The 22530-nt window shown below is 41.5% G+C and overlaps 1 protein-coding gene across 2 annotated transcripts in view; it reads left to right on the top strand.

Moving 5' to 3' along the window:
• LOC122550273 (E3 ubiquitin-protein ligase MARCHF11-like) overlaps nt 1-22530 on the top strand; it is a 128254-nt gene that overhangs the window by 46131 nt on the left and 59593 nt on the right. For both annotated transcript variants that reach the window (XM_043691018.1, XM_043691019.1), the window contains exon 2: nt 6591-6746. In XM_043691018.1, the coding sequence (XP_043546953.1) occupies nt 6591-6746 (156 nt within the window). The remainder of the gene's footprint in view (nt 1-6590; nt 6747-22530) is intronic.

The raw sequence follows: 22530 nt of genomic DNA, 5'->3' as shown, positions 1-22530 counted from the left end.
AAGATGAGAGGGGAAAGATTTTTAAAAAGGACCTAAGTGGCAACCTTTTCATCCAGAGCATGATGCATTTATGGAGTAAGCTGGTGGAGACTGGTACAACTACAACATTTAAAAGGAATCTGGATGGTTACGTGAATAAGAACGGTTTAGAGATATGGACTAAATGCTGGCAAATAGATAGGTTCTTGATTGTCAAGGGGGTCATAGGTTACAGGGAGAAAGCAGGAGAATGGGGTTGAGAAACTTATCAGCCATGATTTGAATGGCGGAGCAGGTTTGATGGGCCAAATGGTCTAATTTCTGCTCCTATGTCATATGGTCTAAATACTACACTTGGTGACACCAAAACCCATGCACATTATCAACAATATCTCTTGTAAATATATGTGTAAGTATTTACAAATATCAATTAAAGATAATATTTTAATATAGCATTAAATTGAGCCATAGAATAAATTATAAAACAAAAGAGAACTTTTATTTTCATTTACACAAATCACTTTAATATTATATGCATGTGTGTGTGCATGCGTAGTTGGAAATAATCAGTATTTTAGTTTTTAAAAAGTAATAAGTATTTTAATAAACCAGTGTATTCTGATAATATTATTTTGTAGTGGTCATACAAATAAAGTGTGAAACGAAGTAAAACTTTTCAAATTTAATGATCTTCATATTGTCCACTTACGTGCGAGCATGTGAGCAGTGTATTGGTGACAGTAAATAGATTCTTATTGAAATTGAAGCATTTGAGGTAGGAGAATGGCATTAAGATATTCATTCAGACAGCCGGTACAGATAGGATCAGCCAAATGGCCTCCTTCTATGCCATAACACTTCTGTGACTGAGTTTTCACCCTATCTGCAGTTGACCCCTAACACAGTGACCATTCCTTCATTCCTCCATTTTAATGAAGCCCAATCTTAGACTTGGGTTTCTAGGATTCCATGAACCTAACCCTGACCACTACTGACTAAACCCCTTGACTAACAGTTGCACACCCACCCTGACTGACTTGTTAGGACACCCTTGACTGAGCATAGCTCGCCCCTCAGACTGATCGCTTCATAACACGTCCACTAATCTGGCTGTAATCCCTGGACTACGTTTACATGACCTTGTTGATTGACCATGGCCCATACTGTGAGGGTATGGTTTCCAGATGTCTGACTATCAAATGGCCAATGCCTTGGCCTAGAATAGGTCAAGCCCCTTGACTGATTGTGGAGTACCCTTCATCCCATTAAAGGATGTTCCTCTTTGGCTACCACATATTGCCATTTGCTTGAAATACATGCAGTGTGTCTGTTATATATCCTGCTAGCACATGCTGGAGCTGTGACATTGACACTGATGAAGGGCTTTTGCCCGAAACGTTGATTTTCCTGCTCCTCAGATGTTGCCTGACCTGCTGTGCTTTTCCAGCACCACTCTGATCTGAGCATTGCAATACAATGTACAGTATAATGACAAGTCCCATCTACTTGATTGATAGGTTGACTGTTCTGTGCTCCTCACCATCACAAACTGGTTCCCTTTCTCTGTGCTATAAAAACTATACAAACCACAAGAGGATGGCAGTTTGTAACTTAGTGCTAATATCAGTGTGTGGTAAAGTAATGTGAAGCATAAAGAGATTAGCAGATTCCAAGCAAGTACTTAAAGAGAGCATAAAGAAAGCAAGGTAAGGTCTAGAAGATGCATGTTGCCCATATAAGTTTAAAAGCATCCTGTAGATGCATAATATGTGTGGCTATCCCTTTGCACAAAGCAACCTAACGGAAGCATGCAAGTTGTAGGGGGCCATCAGCTCCAAAGCACTGAAGGTCTGAAGTGGTTTAGTTGGTCTGAGAACCCAATGATGAAGTATGAGGTGATTTGATGATGCACACAAGCATGGATGAAGGATTGAGGAAGATGATGGCCATGGAATATGCAGGGATAATATGCAGAAGCTATAGTTGCACAATGTCCAGGACAAGCATGTGGTGTGCACAGCTTCCAGATACCACCTCTGTTTTACCTGTTGGGTATTTATGCTGCCTAGTTTTTTGTGGAAGGAAAGGCATTTTGGAGGTGAGATGTAATCGGGTAAATTGGGGCTTTAATGATATACATGGAAACAACGTAGTTGCTACATAAGACTGAGTTTCTGAAGTTGGCATAGAAGGCTTCAGAAAAATCAGGAAGAATTTTGTAAATGGTGAGAAATTGATTTTCATACATATGTTGTCACCGTAGTCACCAATACTCATGCCACAATGTGGAGGAAAAGATTCTGCCCTAATTGCTGAAATACTAATTCTCTGCACCTATCTGGAAACTATTTTACAATTCATATGATTCCAAAGAATTGAATTGAAAGTTTTTTTTTGTGCTGTGGCTCTGTAATCCAGTTTCTAGAGGGTTAGAATTAGAACCCCTCAGTGTGGAAACAGGCCATTTAGCCCAACAAGTCCACACCGACCCTCCGAAGAGTAACCCAGCCTGACCCATTTCCTCTAACCTATTACTCAAATTTACCATTGACTAATGCACTCAACCTGCACATTCGTGAACATTCTGGGCAATTCAGCAAGGCCAATTCACCTAACCTGCACATCTTTAAATTGAGGGAGGAAACCAGAGCACCCAAAAGAAACCCACGCAGACAATATGCAAACTCTACACAGACAGTCGCCTGAGGCTGGAATCAAACCCAGGTCCCTTGCGCTGTGAGGCAGCAGTGTTAACCACTGTGCCACCCCTTGGTTAGGCAGATGGATAGGCATTTGGATGAATTGTGTGAACATAGATAACTGGAGAGTAATACTCTTGAGTTTAATGAGTTGTTGACAGAGGAGATGAAGCTTTGCTTTTAGCTCCCTGTTAGCAGTCACTAACCACATGTGGCTAATTGTATTTCTGAATAGTAAATAAAAATGAGTAACACACAGTTGTTGAACATGCAATCTCAATACCCATTAGCGCAACATATGAACATGCAAAAGCTATTTTTAAATAAACTTGTTTTTGAGTTTTTTAAAAATCTCAAAGCTTTTTGCAGGTGATGAGATCTTGAGATGCACTGGGTAGTATCCTGGCTTCTAAGCTAAAAACTCTGGTTACAAATCCACTTCTGTTATTTGATGAGTGCGGAAGGTGCATTCATGATGTGGCCAAATCTTTTTATCCTTCCAATATGCCTATGCTTATGGCAGGCACAAAGAATGGGAGAGTCCCCGGTCAGTTGCATAAGACGTAGGATAGAGGTAGACCTTCAGCCCATCATGTTGACCACCATTCAATGAGATTAAAACCCATATGATGGTAGTGAGATAATTAACTCCACTGTCCTGCCATTTACCCATAACTTTTGATCCTTTTCTAATGTGCCTCCAGGGCAGGTGGAGTTTGCACCCACACCACCTAGCCCAGAGGTTAAGACACTATCACTTCACCAGAGGACCTTTGGGGGCATACACATATATATGTCTTTTAATAAGTGCAAAGTTCTGCAGACACTGATGATCTTAAAAACAAACAGAACTGTTAGAGAAACTCAGAAGTCTGACAGCAACTTTGGAGAGAGAAACAGAGTTTATGTTTTAAGTTCAATTTGACCCCTCTTTGGACTGTTTTGTTGATAAAATGTTATGACACAGGACAGAGTACATGAGTGTTCCTTATTACTTGTGGCTTCTTTAATTTCTTGGTTACTAAGGACTAGTAGTTGTTTCTTAAATAAAGGTGTACATACCAAGTATATCATTTCACATTGTGTGAATTTTCGACGAATAGCCCATGTACCTAAAAGTATCAACATAGCTAAGGGTTAGTCAGCAATTTATATTGGACAAAAGTAGTCTATCGCTGCTACATTAACCTGGAGAGTGATTGATACTGACATTGTTTAGTGAAATGGAAATGTTTCTTTCAGACCAGCATCCATCAATGTGATGTACAGGGAGGTTACGGTAGAGAAATACAAAGATTTCTTCTTCTGGTTGTTCCTGAAAAGGAGGATGCTTGCCATACAGCACAGCCAGTAACAAGAGCGTGCATGTGGAGTCTTTCAATATTGGAAGACTGCAGCTACCCCACAACGGACCAGGAGACTCTTCCACTCCTTGTGTTTGCCATAGGCAGAGGCATATTGGAAAGCTTTGCAGATTTGGCCACACAAATGCACCATCCATGCTCATTATACCCTAGAACTGGGCTTATACCCAGAATTTATAGCTTAGAAGGCGACATACTACTTGCTGCATCTCAATACCTCCTCCCCTATAAAATTATTTATGTAATTTAAAACAATAACACATTCGCTGAGCTTTAGATTTGCATAAATTCTTGACAGATGATGACTGCTACTCTCACACGAACACACATAAAAGGCATGCAACAGCTTTCTTTAATCACAAAAGCAAGTGCACATTAATATATGTGAGCATAATAAAGTAGAATAATGAGCCCAGATGACCCAGAAAAACCTAGCAAAATATCAAGGAAGGTAAAGAATTAAGCATTCAATAACAATGTAACATACTGTGGAAAAGAAAATGGGTTGCGGTTTTGAAAATATGGTCAAAGAATTTCAAAGCGTATGTGTCACTGAGACGTTGAGCTTGATTTAATTGGCATAAGTGCTTCTAAGGACAATGATAGCAAGGCTGAACATTTGAAAATGACAACAAGCAAAATTCAGCAAAGACACTTTATTTAAACATAGCATAATTCATTGAGGAATATGACAATTCCTCCATTTTTGAGCAATATTTTGTGAGACATGGTTAAGATTTAAGACTCAAATAAAAGTAAAACATTGCAGATTCTGGCAAGATGAAATAAAACTGAAAGTGCTGGAGAAGCTCTGTAGGTCTGGTGAGATAAAAAGAAAACAGTTAGAAATACTGGGACTTGAAATGTTAGCATCATTTATCTGTCCACAGAAGTCATAAGACTTGCAGGGTTTCTCCAAGGCTTCCTGCTTTTATTTGAGTTGTAAGACTGTCTGAATTTGTAGAATGAATTTTCCTTGGAGTAACTGGCCTGCATCTTTTATGTCAATGGTTTTGTTGGTACAATGAATATTTCAGAATCAGTCGCAATCATACAGCATGGAAACAGGCTCTTTGGTCCGATTAGTCCATGCTGATTATGTTCCCAAATTAACGTGGTCCCACCTTCCACAAACCTTTCCTGAACATGTACTTATCCAAATGTCTTTTAAATATTGTAATTGTACCTGCATCCATCACTTCCTCTGGCAGTTCATTCCATACATTAACTCACTATTCTTATATAAAAATGTTGCCCCTCATGTCCTTTTTAAATCCTTCTCCTCTCATCTTAAAAATCTGCCTCTTAGGTTTGAACTTCGAAAAAGACCTTATCTATGTCCCTCATGATTTTAAAAACCTCTATAAAGTCACCTCTCAATCTCCAACGCTTGAGTGGAAAAAGTCTCAGCCTATCCAGCCTATTTTTAAGGACACAGTATACTCAGGAATCATTGAAATTTATCACTGATGCTAATTGATAGTGTTTCAGACTACCTTTATGATTTTGCCAGGAAGCTCTCTAAAATATAAGCATTGTTCTGTTGCTGTGACTGCTCTTTAATATACATGATAAACGATATGTAACCAAAAAACTATGCAAGCATGTGAAAGAGAATAACAGTAGGCTATTCAGCGTCTCAAGCCCAATGTGCCATTCAATAAAATCATGGCTAATCTGCTTACTACCTCAAATTTGCAATCTTGCCTAACCCTGATTGATCTCCTTACTTCAGAAGAATCTATCTATTTCTGTATTAAAATATTCAAGGATTCTGCTTCCACCATCTTTTCAGGAAGAAAGTTCCAAAAACTCACTACCCTCTGAAAATTTTTTTTTGTCTAATTTCAGTTTTAAATTGGTGACCCCTTATAGTTAACCAGTGACTCCTAGTTCCAGGTTCTTCAAGAAGAGGAAACATTCTCTTCACATCAAAACACCTTACATGTTTCACTCAATTATTTCTATATTTCAGACAATGCTAGTCAAACACTATTTGACAGAAGAGGTGGTAGTAACTGTCCTCTTTATTTTTCCTCCTGTTATCTCATTCAAGACCAATAGCTGATAGCTTCCCTTGCTGCATGTTTGAGGTCAGGAAAGCAGCATATAAAGGAAAACAGAAACTCGGGAATTACTCCCAAAGGTATAATCAATCAATCCTAAGGAGCTGAAGTAACAAATCAAATACCCATGTTGATCACGAGATGTGGGGAATGTATTTTCAAATGTATTCTCTTATGTGCCAAATTAAAAAATCCAAAAGAATAGGAATTGCATTTGCGGAAATTTATCCAAAATTGAGATCAGGGTTTTCTATTCAGTTCTGATCTTCTTACTCATCCTTTAAGAACAAGAACAAGAAGACAATGAAACTGACAAAAATCTAATCCGTTTATAAAAGGCTTTAAAGTGCATCTATATTAGAAACTTTTGCAAGTTGACGAATGTCCAAGGATAGAATTTTGAACGAAGCCTATTTACGTTAGCCGGTGGTTAATGTTTGTTAAATCTTTTGTATTTTGTGCTCCCTTTGTGCCTGCTTAAGGGTGAATTGCTGAGTCCTTGTCGATGTGATGGTTCAGTCCGCTACTCTCACCAACCATGCCTTTTGAAGTGGATTAGTGAAAGAGGGTCGTGGAGCTGTGAGATTTGCTGTTACAGATACCATGTTGTGGCAATACGAATGAAAAGACCATGTCAGGTAAACAGTCATCTTGTGAAGAACTAATTAATATAGGCCACTTCAATCACTGGCTGATTTATCTGTATCTCAGGAAGGCTTTTATGTTAAGTGACAATGTTAGACATTGCTTATGCTAATTAGTTCTACTTATACACCTGTACTATCCAGTGACGTTTATTTGGAAGATTCACCTGAAGGCTGTGCTCACAATGGTGGACTATCTAACGTATTGAGATTAAGTCTGCAGTTTGTGCATCAAATGGTTACACAGGCTCAAACTAAAATATTCTTATACTCTCTAGAAGGGTAAGATCTGAGCATGAGAATGTGACTGTTGAACAATAAAAACGTGAGTCAAATAGCAAAGTGTACTCTGTTCTGATAGACTGCGATAGTTCTGTTCCTGTGTGATCCCGCGTTATAAGAAAATTGTGTGATGGCAGTCATCATTTAAACTAATGGGATTGAAATCTAGATATAGCCAATATAGGTAAGAAAATATTGCATTCTACAAATAATGGTCGAAATTCTTCAATCACATTATAGCCAGTTTGCATTGAAGAAGCACAAGTTATAGCAGAGCTAACTGTATTTACCAATGTTGTTTTTCTCCCTAATGTAATTATAGCTTATTTTAAAATAACAAGTAATGACTTAGATAGAGAATGAAAGAGACCATTCTGAGTTAAAACTATATTGTCTCACATTCGTATTAAAGCATCTGAATAGACTCATGGAACAAATAACAAAGAACAATACTGCACAGTATCAGGGCCTTCGGCCCTCCAAGCCTGCGCTGACACATTTGCCCTTCCATACTAAAACTGTCTTCACTCAGAGGTTTTGTATCCCTATATTCCCTTACTATTCCTGTATTCATCCAGGTGCTTTCTGAATGCTGCTATTGTGTCTGCTTCCACCACCTCTGGCAGCATGTTCCAGTCACTCACCGCCCTATGTATGAAGAACTTGCCTTGCGCATCTCTTTTAAACTTCACTCTACCCTGCACCTTGAACCTGTGTACCTAATTGAACCCTCCATGGGAAAAAGCCCCATATTTTCCACTCTATCCTTGTCAGTCACAATCATATAAATTTCTCTCAGGCCGCCCCCTCAACCTCCTGCATTGCAGTGATAACAAACCTAGTCTATCCAACCTTTCTTCATAGCTAAAATTTTCCCTACCAAGCAACATCCTGGTAAATCTTTTCTGTACCCTCTCCAAAGCATTCACATTATCCTGGTAATGTGGTAACCAGAATTCCATGCAATATTCCAAGTGTGGCCCAACTAAAGTTCTATAAAGCTGCAGCATAACATGCCTGGCCTTCTGTCCAATGCTTTTTCCAATGAAAGCAAGAATGCCATAGGCCGTTTTAATACTCTATCTACCTGCACTGCCACCTTCAGTGACCTTTGTTTATGTATTCATGTGATGTAGACATGACTGTCTCGGCCTACATTAATTGCTGAGTGCTAATTGCCATTGAGAAAGTGGCAGTGAACTGCCTACTTGAAGCTCTTCAGTCCATTTATTGTAATATAACCACAGTACTCATATATGAACTTACAAAATAGGAGAACAGAACCAGACCATTTGGCCCAAAAGCTTGATTTACCATTCAGTCAGAGCAAGTGCAAACTATATGTGTTTCCAGCTACTGCTGGTAATCCCCTCACTCTTCTAAATTCCGGTGGAAATAGGTGCAGCTTGTCTGACCTAAACTCATAAGCCAACCTGTTCATTCCATGTATCAATCAAGTAAACTGTCTTTGAGCCATCTCCAATACATTTACATCCTTCCTTAAATGATGAGACCAAAGCTGCACATAACATTCAAGAAGTGGTCTTACCATGCCCTGTGTAACTGAAACATAACATTGCTACTTTTATATTTAATTCAGCTCATCTTTGTTATTTATTTATGGGATGTGATCATTGCTGGCCAGGCAAGCATTTACTGCCTGGTTGGCCTTGATAAGGTGGTGGTAAGCTACCTTCTTGAACCAATGCAGTGTATGTGCTATAGATAGACCAACAAGGCAGTTAGGGAGGGAGTTCCAGGATTTTGATCCAACGATATTGAAGGAATGGCTATATATTTCCAAGTCTAGATGGTGAATGGCTTGGAGGGGAACCTACAGGTGGCGATGTTTCCATATATCTGCTGCTGCTGTTGTCCTACGTGGTAGTATTTATGGATTTGGAAGAAATTGTCTAAGGAGTATCAGTGAATTTCCACAGTGCATCTTGTAGATGGTGCACAATGCTATAATAGAACATTGGTAGTGGAGGGAGTGGATGTTGTGTAAGTCAAATGAACTGTGTTTGAGCTGCACTTGTCCAGGCAAGTGGGGAATATTCCATCAGATTTGTACCTTGTAGATGGTGAAAAAGTTCTTGGGAGTCATGAAGCAAGTTACTAGGATTTCCAAACCCTATCCTGCTGTTGTAGCCACTGCATTTATATGACCAAACCAGTTCAGTTTCTTATCAAATGTAACCCCACAGAATGTAGATGGTGGGGGATTCAGCGACTGTAATTAGATTAGATTAGATTCCCTACAGTGTGGAAACAGGCCCATCGGCCCAACCAGTCCACATCGACCCTCCAAAGAGTAACCCAACCCTACCCATTTCTCCCTGACTAATGCACCTAGCACAATGGACAATTTAGCATGGCCAATTCACCTATCCTGCACATCTTTGGACAGTGGGAGGAAACCAGAGCACCCAGGGGAAATCCATGCAGACACGGGGAGAATGTGCAAACTCCACACAGACAGTAGCCCAAGGCTGGAATCAAACCTGGGACCCTGGTGCTGTGAGGCAGCAGTGCTAACCACTGAGCCACTGTGCCACCCCAAAAAATCCAAAGCAGCGAAGGTATGGGTTGCCAGAATACTGTGATCACTGACAGTAGTGGGATTGAATGTGGAGGACGATGGTTAGATTCTCTCTTGTTGGAGGTAGCTGCCTGGTGATTGCGTGTCATGAATGTTAGTTGCTCCTTCCCAGCCTGAATATTGCCTAGCTCTTGTTGCATTTGCTCATGTTCTGCTTCAGTATTGGAGGAGTTCTAAATGATGCTGAACATGGTGCAATCATCAGCAATCATCCCCATTTCATATGCAGGAAAGATAAGTAATGAATTGATGGTCGGCTACAGGACACTAGTCAAAAATTGTAGCACTGAAAAAGCACAGCAGGTCAGGCAGCGTCTGAGGAGCAGGGAAGTCCATGTTTTGGGCAGAAGCACTTCAACAGGGATGTCTAGATTCTGTCTACATTCCTGGTGAAGTGCTTATGCCGGAAATGTCAACTGTCCTGCTCCTCGGATGCTGCCTGACCTGTTGTGCTTTTCCAGCGCCATACATTTTGACTCTGATCTCCAGCATCTGCAATCCTCACTTTCACCTACAGGACAGTAACCTGAGGAACTAAGTGAGAGATGTCATGGAGCTGAGATGGCTGACTTCCAACAACTACAACCATTTTCCTTTGTGCCAGATGTGAATCCAAGCAGCACAGAGTTTTTGTCCTGATTCCCATTGACTCCAGTTTTGCCAGGCCTTCTTGATACCACGCTCATTCAAATGTTGCCTTGATGTCGAGAGCAGTCACTGTCACCTCACCTTTGGAATTCAACTCTCTTGTCCATGTTTGGGGCTATGTTTGTAATGAGGAGAGTCACTGAATGGCCCTGACACAACTCAGATAGGATGTCCGTGAGCAGATTATTGCTAAGCAAGTGCTGTTTGACCGTACTGTTGATGACACCATCCACCATGTGATGATTGAGAGTAGACTGATGCAGCATTAAATAGCCAGGTTGGAATAGAGTCATAGAGATATACAGCATGGAAACAGACCCTTCGGTCCAACCCGTCCATGCCGACCAGATATCCCAACCCAATCTAGTCCCACCTGCCAGCACCCACCCCTTATCTCTCCAAACCCTTCCTATTCATATACCCATCCAAATGCCTCTTAAATGTTGCAATTGTACTAGCCTCCACCACTTCCTCTGGCAGCTCATTCCATACACATACCACCTTCAGTGTGAAAAAGTTGCCCCTTAGGTCTCTTTTATATCTTTCCCCTCTCACCCTAAACATATGCCCTCTTGTTCTGGACTCCCCCGCCCCAGGGAAAAGACTTGGTGTATTTATCCCTCATGCCCCTCATGATTTTATAAACCTCTATAAGGTCACCCCTCAGCCTCTGACGCTCCAGGGAAAACAGCCCTAGCCTATTCAATCTCTCCTTGTAACTTAAATCCTCCAACCCTAGTCCTGCTTTTTATATTCAAGAAGCATCTTCTCAATTTTTCACATCGTCAGATAAATGCTCATGGTGAAGCTGGCCTGAAACAGCTTGCAGAGGGCTATGGAAAGTTCTAGAGCACATGGCTTCAGTACTATTGCTTGAATGTTGTCAGAGCCCGTAGTCTTCGCAGCATCAAATGTCTCCAGCTGTTTCTCGATATTACATGGAGTGAGTTGATTTGCCCAAAGACTTGAACCTGTGATGCTGGTAACCTCTAAAGGAGGCCAAGATGAATCATCACCTTGGCACTTCTGGTCGACGATTGTTGCTAAAGCATCAGCTTTAATGTTTACACTGATGTCATGGGCTCCCCTGTCATTGGAAATGGAGATGTTTGTGGAACCACCTCCTCTAGGCGCTTGTTTAGTTATCCACCGCCATTCATAAATGAATGTGGAACGACTGCAAAGTTCTTGGATCTCATTTCCTTCTTGTGGAATTGCTTAGCCCTTTCTATCACTGTGGTTTCTGCTGTTGGACATGCACGGAGTCCTGCTTTGTAATTTCATTTGATTGACATCTTATTTTCACGCATGCTTGGTACTGCTCTCAGCATGCCCACCTGCACTTCTCATTGAAGCAGGGTTGATCCCTTGGCTTAATGATAATGGTGGAATGGGTGATATGCCAGGCCATGAAGCTGTAGATTGTCCTTTCAGACTTAGTGTTGCCAAGTCACTATTGGTGGTGGTCATTATTAAAACTGTATTGATTTTTCCCTAAGTGCTCCAGTATATTCTCCTTACTGCAACACCTTCAAGCTAACTGATCTAAGTTTTCTGCATCCCTTCTTTTTTTGAATATATTTTATACTTACCTTTTTGGCAGCCCCCAGTGGTATGATCCCTTCCTTAATTAACTGCTATTGTATATCTATTAATCTATCCCCTGGCCTAGTATGCCAGTCCACTTTAGCTATCTCAGCTTTCATGCCCATGTAGTTGCCCTTATTCAAGTTTGAAGTACTAGACTTCAGGAATCCTGAAGAAGGGCTTATGCCCAAAACATCGATTCTCCTGTTCCTTGGATGCTGCCTGACCTGCTGCGCTTTTCCAGCAACACATTTTCAGCTCTGATCTCCAGCATCTGCAGTCCTCACTTTCTCCTTGTACTAGACGTAGACCCAAATTTCAGGATTCTGACATAACAACATGGAGGAAATGGTAATATATTTAAGTCAAAGTCCAAAGGAGTGCAGGCGAAGTGGATTGGCCATGGGAAATAAAAGGTTACAGGGATAGGGTAGGGAGGTGGGTCTGGGTGGGATGCTGTTCGGAAGATGTATGTGGATTTCATGGGCTCAAGGGATTCTACAATTCTAAGTCAGCGGGGGAATTGCAGATGGTAGTGTTTCCATCTATGTGCTGCCCTTTGTCCTTCTAGGTGGTAAAGGTTTGGATGTTGCTCTCTAAGGGGCCTTGCTAATTTGTTGCAATGCATCTTGTAGACCGTACACATTGTCACTCCAGGGTGCTTATTTAAGGTGAGAATGTTGACGTTGTTAGATTGGGTACCAGTCAAGCAGGCTGCTTTGCCCTGGATACTGCTTAATTCCTTGAGTGACGTTGGAGTTGCTCTTAAGCTGGGCATTTGGAGATTATTCATTACATTTCTGATTTATAACTTAGTGGACAGGATTTGGGGAGTCGGGAGGTGAGCTACTTATTGCAGAATTCCCAGATTCTGATCTGTATTTGTAATCACATTATTTATGTGGCTGTTCCAGTTGTGTTTTTGGTCAATGATACTGACCAGGATGTTGGTACTGATGCTTCCCTCCCCAATGGTAATGCCATTGAATATAAAGGGATGATGGCTGGACTATCTCTTGTTGGAATTGGTCAATGCCGGCATGTGTAGCAAGAATTTATTTGCCGCTTATCAGCCCAAGCCTAAATATTGTCCAGATCTTGTTGCATTTAGGCACAAACTACTTTAATATCTGAGAAGTTGTAAAGGGATTGAATATGATGCAATCATCAGTGACTATTCCCATCTTTGACCTTTGTCTCATGAGCCATCCTGTCTTATAATCTCATTGATAATATATTGAAGTGATCTGAACATTGAGGGCCACTTGCTATCCTATCCTACCTGTTTTTTCTTGATCCTGATATTCCTGGCCTATTATTATCCTAATGTTTTCCTGTAGGGAACTTAACTAGGTCTTCAAGTCTGCTGTATCAAGGGTCACCATCCCTAATGCATGGCCTGCTCCCACTAATTCTAAGAACCCTCTCTTCCTCCTGTTTCTTTCCGATGTAAATTCACTATGACCTAAGTAGTCTTCAGAATAGGTGGTCAAAGAGCTGCCAGGTCATGTTATCACACCAAGATTGCACCTATATGTCTGTCAGGCTATACACCACCTTTCATTTCTACATCCTGCCGCTCGAGTAACTATCTCTTCAGTTTCGTCTAAAACTAATCGCCTCAGGCGACTGACTGTGTGGAGTTTGCACGTTCTCCCCGTGTCTGCGTGGGTTTCCTCCGGGTGCTCCGGTTTCCTCCCACAGTCCAAAGATGTGCAGGGTCAGGTGAATTGGCCATACTAAATTGCCCGTAGTGTTAGGTAAGGGGTAAATGTAGGGGTATGGGTGGGTTTCGCTTCGGCGGGTCGGTGTGGACTTGTTGGGCCGAAGGGCCTGTTTCCACACTGTAATCTAATCTAATCTAATCTAATCCTACTCCCCTTGTATCTCTCTCAGATTCTCTCTACTATAGCTTTGAGGTGGGTCCAGGGGTCGTGATAGTGATAGTTGGTGGGCCATCACTGTATAACATGTGTGGTCCCGGCCCATGGCCCCTAGCCAAGTCATTCCCATCCGCCCTGGGTGCATTTGGCTTTATGGAATTGTGGGCTTACACTTTAATTCATATATATAAAGGCCATCTACTCCTCCCCCTCACTCCTTTCAGTTGGGGAGTGGATGTTTCACCCATTGTATTCCTGTTTCTCTCTTTCCTTCATTTTCATTACCATTCCTGAGTCTGAGCAGTCCATCTCACTCCGTAGGAGTTGGGAGAGAATAGCACACATGACAGATGTGTACTTTGCTGGGGTTACTCTGCTCTTGCGATCCCCTGATCTGGATCCCAGAACCAGTCACACACTACGTTTCTCAATTCTGGGGCTATCATTCTTCCAGCAGTCTGATGATAATTAGCCTGCCGCATTCCAAATGAGTTGCATTGGTCAATATGATACCAGCCACTTTTGTTAGGGGCTGTTCGCATCTCATGTACTGATGGACTTGCTTTATCAGTCACTTCATATGATCTTAAACATCTACGGGGTCAGGAAGGATGTTGTTTGATGTACAGGTGTCATTACCTGTTGCCCTTCCTGCAGCTCCATTGGCTTTGTCTCTGAGGTCAAGTGGGCTTTACTTTCCTTCCCATATTATTTGCAGCCACATCTTGAGGCATGTTGTCAACCTATAAAAGGTCATTCCAACAGAGGGAGCTACAATGCTTCTTATTATCATCAGGCTGTGTGGTCATCAGCCAAGTGGTCCAATGTTGCACCATTTTGGCCAGCATATTCTTCAAAGGTTCATCCTTTTGACTATCCCACTGGATTGGGGCCTAGAGTATATGTGGAACCTTTCTTTTATCCCTAGCAGTGTCATGACATTCTGCATCACCAGGGCCATAAAATGCATCTCTTGATTTCATTCAGTACTCCCTTGTAAACCCCAATGTGTAAAAACCTTTTCTAACAGGATGATTTTATCAGCATCGGTTTGAGTGGAAAACCGATTTGGCGAAGGTTTCTACTATCACCAGGATATGCTTACATTCTCCTGTAGTTGTGAGTGGGGAATCCACAAAGTCAATTTGTTACATGTCCAGGGTCCCTCTATAGACCTTGTGTGTCTGAGGGCTCCCTTGTTCACATTTTTGTTAGGGTTGTTTGCAGGAAATATCAGATAATTTTCCAAATGATGTCACACATCCCCTTTCATTCGTAGCAACCAACATACCTCCTTCCACCTCTCCAAGGTGTTTTCCAACCCTCAGTCCCCACATACATCACTGCACTAATAAATCTGTTTCCTTTCCCTCTCTGGTACTACAAATTTCCCTTCACACTGTACCACACCAGTTTTTACATGACCTTTTCCCAGCCATTGCCCCTTGTTTGGTTTAATTGATCTGCCTTTCTCTTTCACTCTGCTAACTTAGCGATAGCTTTCACTTTTACAATCCCATATTCTTTCCCTTTTGCCATTTCAAAGTTGTACCTTAGCAATGAGGTGGACAGTAGGACCATCCCATGTGCTCTCTCCTCCCAAAAGGGGTATTCTGTCAGCCTGTTTACAGCTGTGCATTCTATCTGAATAGATAGTAGATCTTGTGGGGAATTTATCTGGTTGGCTCACTGTATATGCCACTGCTGCCAACTCAGCTGCTTCAGCACTCATGGTCTTTGGTAGTTTGAGGACTATAATATCCACTTCCCATTCTTACTAATCTTCCAATTGATCCCACAACCTGTTTTTTTATTCTCCATCCTGTACAGATGAAGCATCCCCTTGCTGTTCTTCTGTTTCTCTGTCTATCTCTTGCCTTGGGTACTCCCCGTGTTCTCTTTACCAGTATCTCCTCATTTTTTGTTTTGCTACAAATGGTCCCTTGGGATCATTTGTTATCACAACCATGACACCCTGGTAGATTAAATTATTTGCTAACACAGTGGTGCTCTTAACCATCTTTACCTCTTTCTCCCTTGTAATAACAGTATCTATCTAGCAATTCTGTTTTGGCCCATTGTGTCATGATTTATACGTCCATCCAGCAGCATCTGGGTGGACGCATATAAATTGTCAATGGGCTCAACCTTACAAAGAAGGTAAAATGTTGTACTGCCAGTAAATGCCTTTCATGTGCCAGGTACCCCTGCTCTACTGGCATGAGCATGCACAAGGCATAAGCTACTGGTCTCAACTGATTATTGTGGAGTTTGTTTCAGCCACCTCTAAGGAGAATGATTCAGTTGGATTTGGGATTTGTCGGGAAGATTACTCACCAAACCCTGTTTCAAAGCTATTATTGCTTGCATGTGCTTTGGCTTCCATTCCCAGGGGGCATTTTTCTGAAGGTACATCATTAGTGGTGTTGCCTTTGTGGCGAAACCATCAATATGGTCTCTAAAATACCCAATCAAGCCAGAAGTGATCTTAACCCCCTCATATTTGTGGGGATAGCAAGTCCAGCTGCTGTTTCATTTCATTGTCAAGCTCTTTTATTTCCGCCTGGTGTTAGCACCAAACCCTAAGTAACTCACTTCCTGCCTCATTATGAGCCTTTTTTGGATTTACTTTTAACCCAGGCTTCTTTAGTAGTTGTAACAATGTATTCAGGAGCTGATAGTGCTCCTGTTTGGTTCCTGTTTACAGAAGCAAAGCATCAACATATTATATAACGCAGTCTGGCCTAGAGAAATCCTGCAACCCATTGCTTAACCATTAATGAAATCCCGATAGCAAAGATGTCCACATATATTGCTGTCCCTTAACCATGACTGCAAATTTAAACTTGCACTCTTTGGTCAAAGGGATTGACCAAAATTTCTGGCAGCATAAACCACTGTGCAGATTCATTCTGCTTAATAATGTTTTAAGGGTAGTAACCACTATAGATGCTGTTAGGTGTGTTACGTTATTTAGTTTTTGATAATCAGTGACTAACTCCTGCCCAGTTTCTTTACTGGCCAAATGAGTGAATTGTTTGTAAGTGTGACTTGCTTTGACACCCCTTGAGCTACCAGACTTTGCACTACCTTTTCTATATCACCTTCAGCCTTCTTGCGGAATCCATATGCCTTTGGGGCTTTGGATTTTGTTCCTGTAAATACACCTCTCCTTGCATCTGTCCACAGTCATGCTTATGTTTGGCAAATATCTCCTAGTTTTGTTCATTACATCCTCACTCATGTCAGTAGGACTGATCTACATTTCTCCCATTGTACATACTGTCCAACAGGGATTTCAGCAGAAAAGTGTTCCTCACTTATTTCTGGTTTTGCTATATTATACAGTTCACTGGATCAAAGCATCATCTTGCTCTAGCCATGTAATCACTTCCCAGGATATGTTCTTAATTTTCCGGGAATTTTGTTAACCCTATTCGATGCACCAAGTCTACCTCTCCTCTTTATATATTTAAAGGGCTGTATATTTTCTAATTGTCATTGTTTATAATAGGCATGTTCAGGGGGGTGTGCAATCCCTCAGAGTCTCAAAGGAAGGTGATAGGGCAGCCTCCTACCTGACCGTCCACTAAGGGTTTCCCCGTCGTACCCTATTTTGCATCAAACATCCAATATTGGCGAGGCCTGAGACTGTCATTGTAGGTTGGGGCACAACCCACTTGTTGCCTCAATTGATTGCACATTGTTCTGTGGTGTGGGCTAGGGTCCCTCTAGTGGCAAGGATTGGACTTACGTCTAATTCATCCTACCATTCTGGTGGTTTGGACAATCTCTGGCTTAGTGCCGAGCCCCCCGGGGATCGTACCACTTCCACTGGCTGCAAGTGGGCCTATCTGTCTATGCCCATGTCCTCTTCCTACCATTTGATAGGGTGGCAGTTAGGACTGGTCCTTTTCCTTCGTTTCTCCACGCTGACCCTTGATCTCTCAGAGGTGCCATTCGTCCTGTCTGTGTCTCATGTCATCTCATCTCATCCTCTCAAACTCTGACCATTTCCTTCAACACCCACACCACAATCTGTGCATCGTCTGAGGGGTCGAATAGGTCACACATGGATCCACTGGTTGGCAAAATTTGGCTGCACCATTTGACAGTCTGGCTTTGAGATTTAAATGCTCTGGGGTGCTCCCCTTTCCTCCCTTTACATTTTCCACTGGGTCCCCTCTGTTAGCTCCCATAGCTGTCACTGAAGCCTCCATTTAATACTCCACCTCCTGCATTTTATGTCTTGGGCAAAGCTGCAAGTATGGTAGAATGGAGAGCCAACATTAACTAACCTGTGTATGGTTTGCTGCTTGTAGGTAGCTTGGAACAGCTTCTGTGGGTCAACAATCCCCTATACACCTGCCTATATCTCTTAGCTGTTGAACTTCAACTGGGGTGATATGTGTGATATATCAGAGCAAAGGAATAAAAATAATAGATTACATTGCTCAGTGCAGTCCATTGACCACTAGTGGAAAGGATGTAGAGAAAATTTACAGACAAATCAGGGATTTTTCTTCTCCAAATGTAGCCTAGGATAATGGTAGTGTAAGGGACAGTAAAAGTCACACATGCCTGGATTGTGTTCAGGCAACTCTCCTACAGCATACATGTGCCCAGTGCAATAAGAAAGGATGCATTATTGGACCTGGTCCTTGGAAATTAAATGAGCCAACTGGATCATTTAGGAGACAGTGGTCATTGTGGCAGAAGGTTTAGGATGACCATAAGATCATAAGGAATAGCAATAGGAGTAGCCATTTAACCCCGCAGCCTTGTCTGCTATTCATAGCATCATGGCTGATCCAATAATCCTCACATCCTTTTTCCTGCCCTTTTCCCCATAACCCTTGATTCTTCTACTGACCAAGGATCTATTTATCTCAACCTTAAATATATACAAGGACTCTGTCCCACAGCTCTCTGGGGCAAGGAGTTACAAAGACTCTCTAACCCTCTGAGAGAAGAAATTCCTCCTTATCTAAGTCATAAATTGGCCTTAAGTCCTTAATTCTGAGACTATGCCGTCTGGTCCTAGATTATCCTATGAGGGAAACATCCTCAAAGCATTTACATTGTCAGGCCCCTTAAGAATCCTATATGTTTCAAAGAGATGACTTCTCAATTCTTCTAACTTCCAATGTGTAGAGACGTAGAGAGCCAACTTGTTTAGCCTTTGCTGATAAGACAATCCCTCTATACTTGGGATCGTCCTAGTGAATCTTCTCTGATCTGCCTCTAATGAAATAATATCTTTTCTTGGATAAGGGGATCAAAACAGCTCACATTACTCCAGATGTGGCTTCACTAGTGAGACACTTATACTCCAACTCCTTTGCAATAAGGGCCAACATTCCATTCGACTTCCTGATTTCCTACTGCATCTGTGTGCTAGCTTTCTGTGTTTTCTGCACAATTATCCCATATCTCTTTGTGTTGTAGTTTTTCTGCGTTTAAATAACACCGTGTTCTCTTGTTCTTCCTTCCAAAATGAACAACTTCACATTTTCCTACATTGTACTCCATATGCCAATCTTTTGCCCACCTACCTATCATTACCTTTCTGTAAATTGTTTCTATTCCTGTCTACCTTTCCACCTATTTTCATGTCATCTGGAAATTTGGCTACATTACATTTACTTCCTTCCTCCATCATTGTTATAGTTTGTAAAGAGTTGAAGCCCCAGCACTGATCCCTTTGGAACTCCACTGGTCACAGGTCACCAACCTGAAAAATAACCCCTTATCCCAGTTTGCTGTTTCCTGCCCATTGGCCAATTCTCTATCCATGCCAAAAGACTACCTCCAAGACCATGGGCTCTTACCATATGACTTAATCTTTTGCAGGGTACCTTGTTGTATGCCTTCTGGAAGTCCAAATACAACACATATACTGGTTTCTTTCTCTGACTGACACTCCCTTGAAAACTCTAATAAATTAATCAGTTACCATTTCCCTATTGTTGTCTCTGCTTGATTAGCTTATGATTTTTCAAATGTTCTATTAATCCCTTAATGATTGATTCTAATTTGTAGAGATGTGTCATATTGGCAGTTTTCCAGTTCTCTAGTATTTCTCTAGAATCCAAGGATTTTTGGAACATAACATCCGATGCATCCATTATTTCTGTATTTGCTTTGTATAGGATCCTAGGATGCAAAACATTAGGGCAAGAAAACTTAAATGGTCTTAGCCCCATTAGTTTTCTAACACTACTTCACTGGTGATGTTGATACTTAATTCCTTCCCCATATTCTTTAGTATTTCACCTTAAAAACTGTTGCAAAATATCTGCTAACCTCCTCTGCCATTTCCTTGCTCCCCATTACTGTCTCCCAAGATTAGTTTTCTAAGGGACCTATGTCCACTTTGATCTCTCTCTTCCTTTTTATGCATTTAAAGAAGCTCTCATTGTCAGTTTTTATATTCCTTGTAATTTTCTTCCTGTCTTTATTAACTTTTCAGCCCTCCTTTGCTGGATTTTGAATTTATCCCAGTCTTCAGGGCTATCTCTGATTTTTGTCTCCAGGAATGAAGGACTTATGCCCAAAACATTGGTTCCCCTGCTCCTCGGATGTTGCCTGACTTGCTGTGCCTTGCCAGCACCACACTCATGACTCTGATCTCCAGCATCTGCAGTCCTCACTTTCTCACAGATGTGTCTGACCCAAGTTTCTCACTCTTAACCCAACATTGAATTTTATCATGTTATGACCACTACTTCCTCAGTGATTTTTTTTTTACTATTAAGTCATTTAGTAAATGTGCCTCATTAGCCATTACCATATCCAAGATATCCAGCTTCCCAATTGGCTCCATGGCATATTCCTCTAGGAAAGTATCTCTAATGCACTCTTTTCCAATTTGATTAACCCAATCAACATGAAGATTAAAATCACTCGTAATTATTCTTTTTTTTTAAACATGCTTCTATTATTTGTTGACTTATAGCCTTTCCTACAGAGTGGCTATTATTTGGTGGCCTGTACACTACCAATGTCTTATTTTCCTTGTTACTTTTTCACCCTTGCCCAAATGGACTCAACATCATCCGACCTGAAATCATCTCTCACAACTGTCCTCATTTCATTCCTACCCTACCACCTTTTCCATTCTTCCTTCCTTTTCAAAAGGGCAAATCACCCTGAATGTTAAGTTCCCAACTTTGATCACCTTGTAATGATGTTTCTGTAATGGCTTTGAGGTCATATTCATTCATCTTGATTTGCACCAACAGTTTATCTAACTCCTTCTGAATGCTCCATGCATTATGATACAAAACCTTTAAGTTTGTCCTATCGTCAGGTACTTGTGAATTTCCCTGTTGCAGTATGACATTCACACATTTTGGCCCTTTCTTTTATTTTCTTGTATTTATTTTCAGCCTCATATGTAACCTGAAATTGATTTTCTAATTTTCCATGCAACTGAATACCACACCCCCAATGTGACCCATTTGCACACCACCACCACCACCCCCCTGCCCCCACCCCCACCCCCACCAAACCAACCACCCTAATTATGTGATTAACCAGGACTCTGGCCTCAGCATGATTCAGGTAGATCCTAGCCCACCAGAACAGCTCTCTCCTTCTCCAGTACTGGTGCCAGTGTCCTGAATTTGATCCCATTTCTCCCACACCAATCTTTCAGCCATGCTAATGTTACTTTTAATCTTATTGATCCTGTGCTAATTGTACCTGGCTCAAGCAGTAATCCTGAAACTACCATCTTTTTGGTCTGCTTTTCAATTTAGCCCCTAGCTGCTCAGGTTCCCTCAGCAGAAACTGTTTCCTGTCGAGTTAATACCTATGTCGATCTTTTCTCCTCCCATTCCAAGTTCCTCCAGAGCCCGGATGAAATATCCTGAACCTGGGCAAAGGCAGGCAATACTGCCTTCAGGACTTTCGATCCTGGTCACAGACAGCAGTGTCTATTCCCATGACTGTACTGTCCCTGATTCCAACTACATTTCTCTATATCTCCCTGCACCAATTCTGCTATGGTCAGTTTGCACATTTCCCCCCTACAGTCCCTCCTCTTGTCTGTGTAAGCAGCAAGAATCTCAACCCTATTGCACAAGCTCAAGGCTGTGGCTCCCGGATCCCTCTGCCTGCCTGCCTATTAGTTCCACCTTCCAGTCCCTGAGCACTCAGTGAATTCTCAGTAGTTAATGTGATGGGTACCTCCTGAAACACAGCATCTAGGTCATTCTTCCCTCTTTCTGATGTGCCACAGTGTTTGAAGCTTGGATGCTAGCTCATCAATTCTAGAAAATTGCCAGAATTCCTCATGCAACTAAAACTTGCTACAGATGTGACCACTATGAACCACAGTGGAGTCTATCAGTTCCCACGCCATGCAGGCATAGCACATTGCTTGGCACTGCATCTCTGTTTTATTTACTTAGCTCTTAATTTGTGTATTTTTAAATTTTCCATCTTGTCTTTTGAATCTGAAGGATACTTCTCCTATACTTTTAATCTGAAAATAATCGATAGTTTAATTAACAACTATTACTTACCAACTATGTCTTGTGATGTCACTTTTTTGTGCTGGGCCACCAATCCTGGTTTTCAACTTATCCTGTTAGAAGAGTTTACAAGCTATGAGCCAAAAAAAAAGCAAAAAGTGCCTCTTCCCCTCTGCCCACGTGTTACAACACAGTAGTGAACACTTCTGTTAATTAAGTCAAACACCCAGAAAAGCCTCGTAATCTGTTAAAATATGAGTGACAGAGAACTCCCAAATTCCAGTATTTAAGATAAT

The sequence above is a fragment of the Chiloscyllium plagiosum genome, chromosome 5, assembly GCF_004010195.1.
Source record: "Chiloscyllium plagiosum isolate BGI_BamShark_2017 chromosome 5, ASM401019v2, whole genome shotgun sequence".
NCBI classification, from domain to species: Eukaryota; Metazoa; Chordata; class Chondrichthyes; order Orectolobiformes; family Hemiscylliidae; genus Chiloscyllium; species Chiloscyllium plagiosum.
Note: the sequence above shows the minus strand (reverse complement) of the source record. Positions and strands in the feature narration are given on the sequence as shown.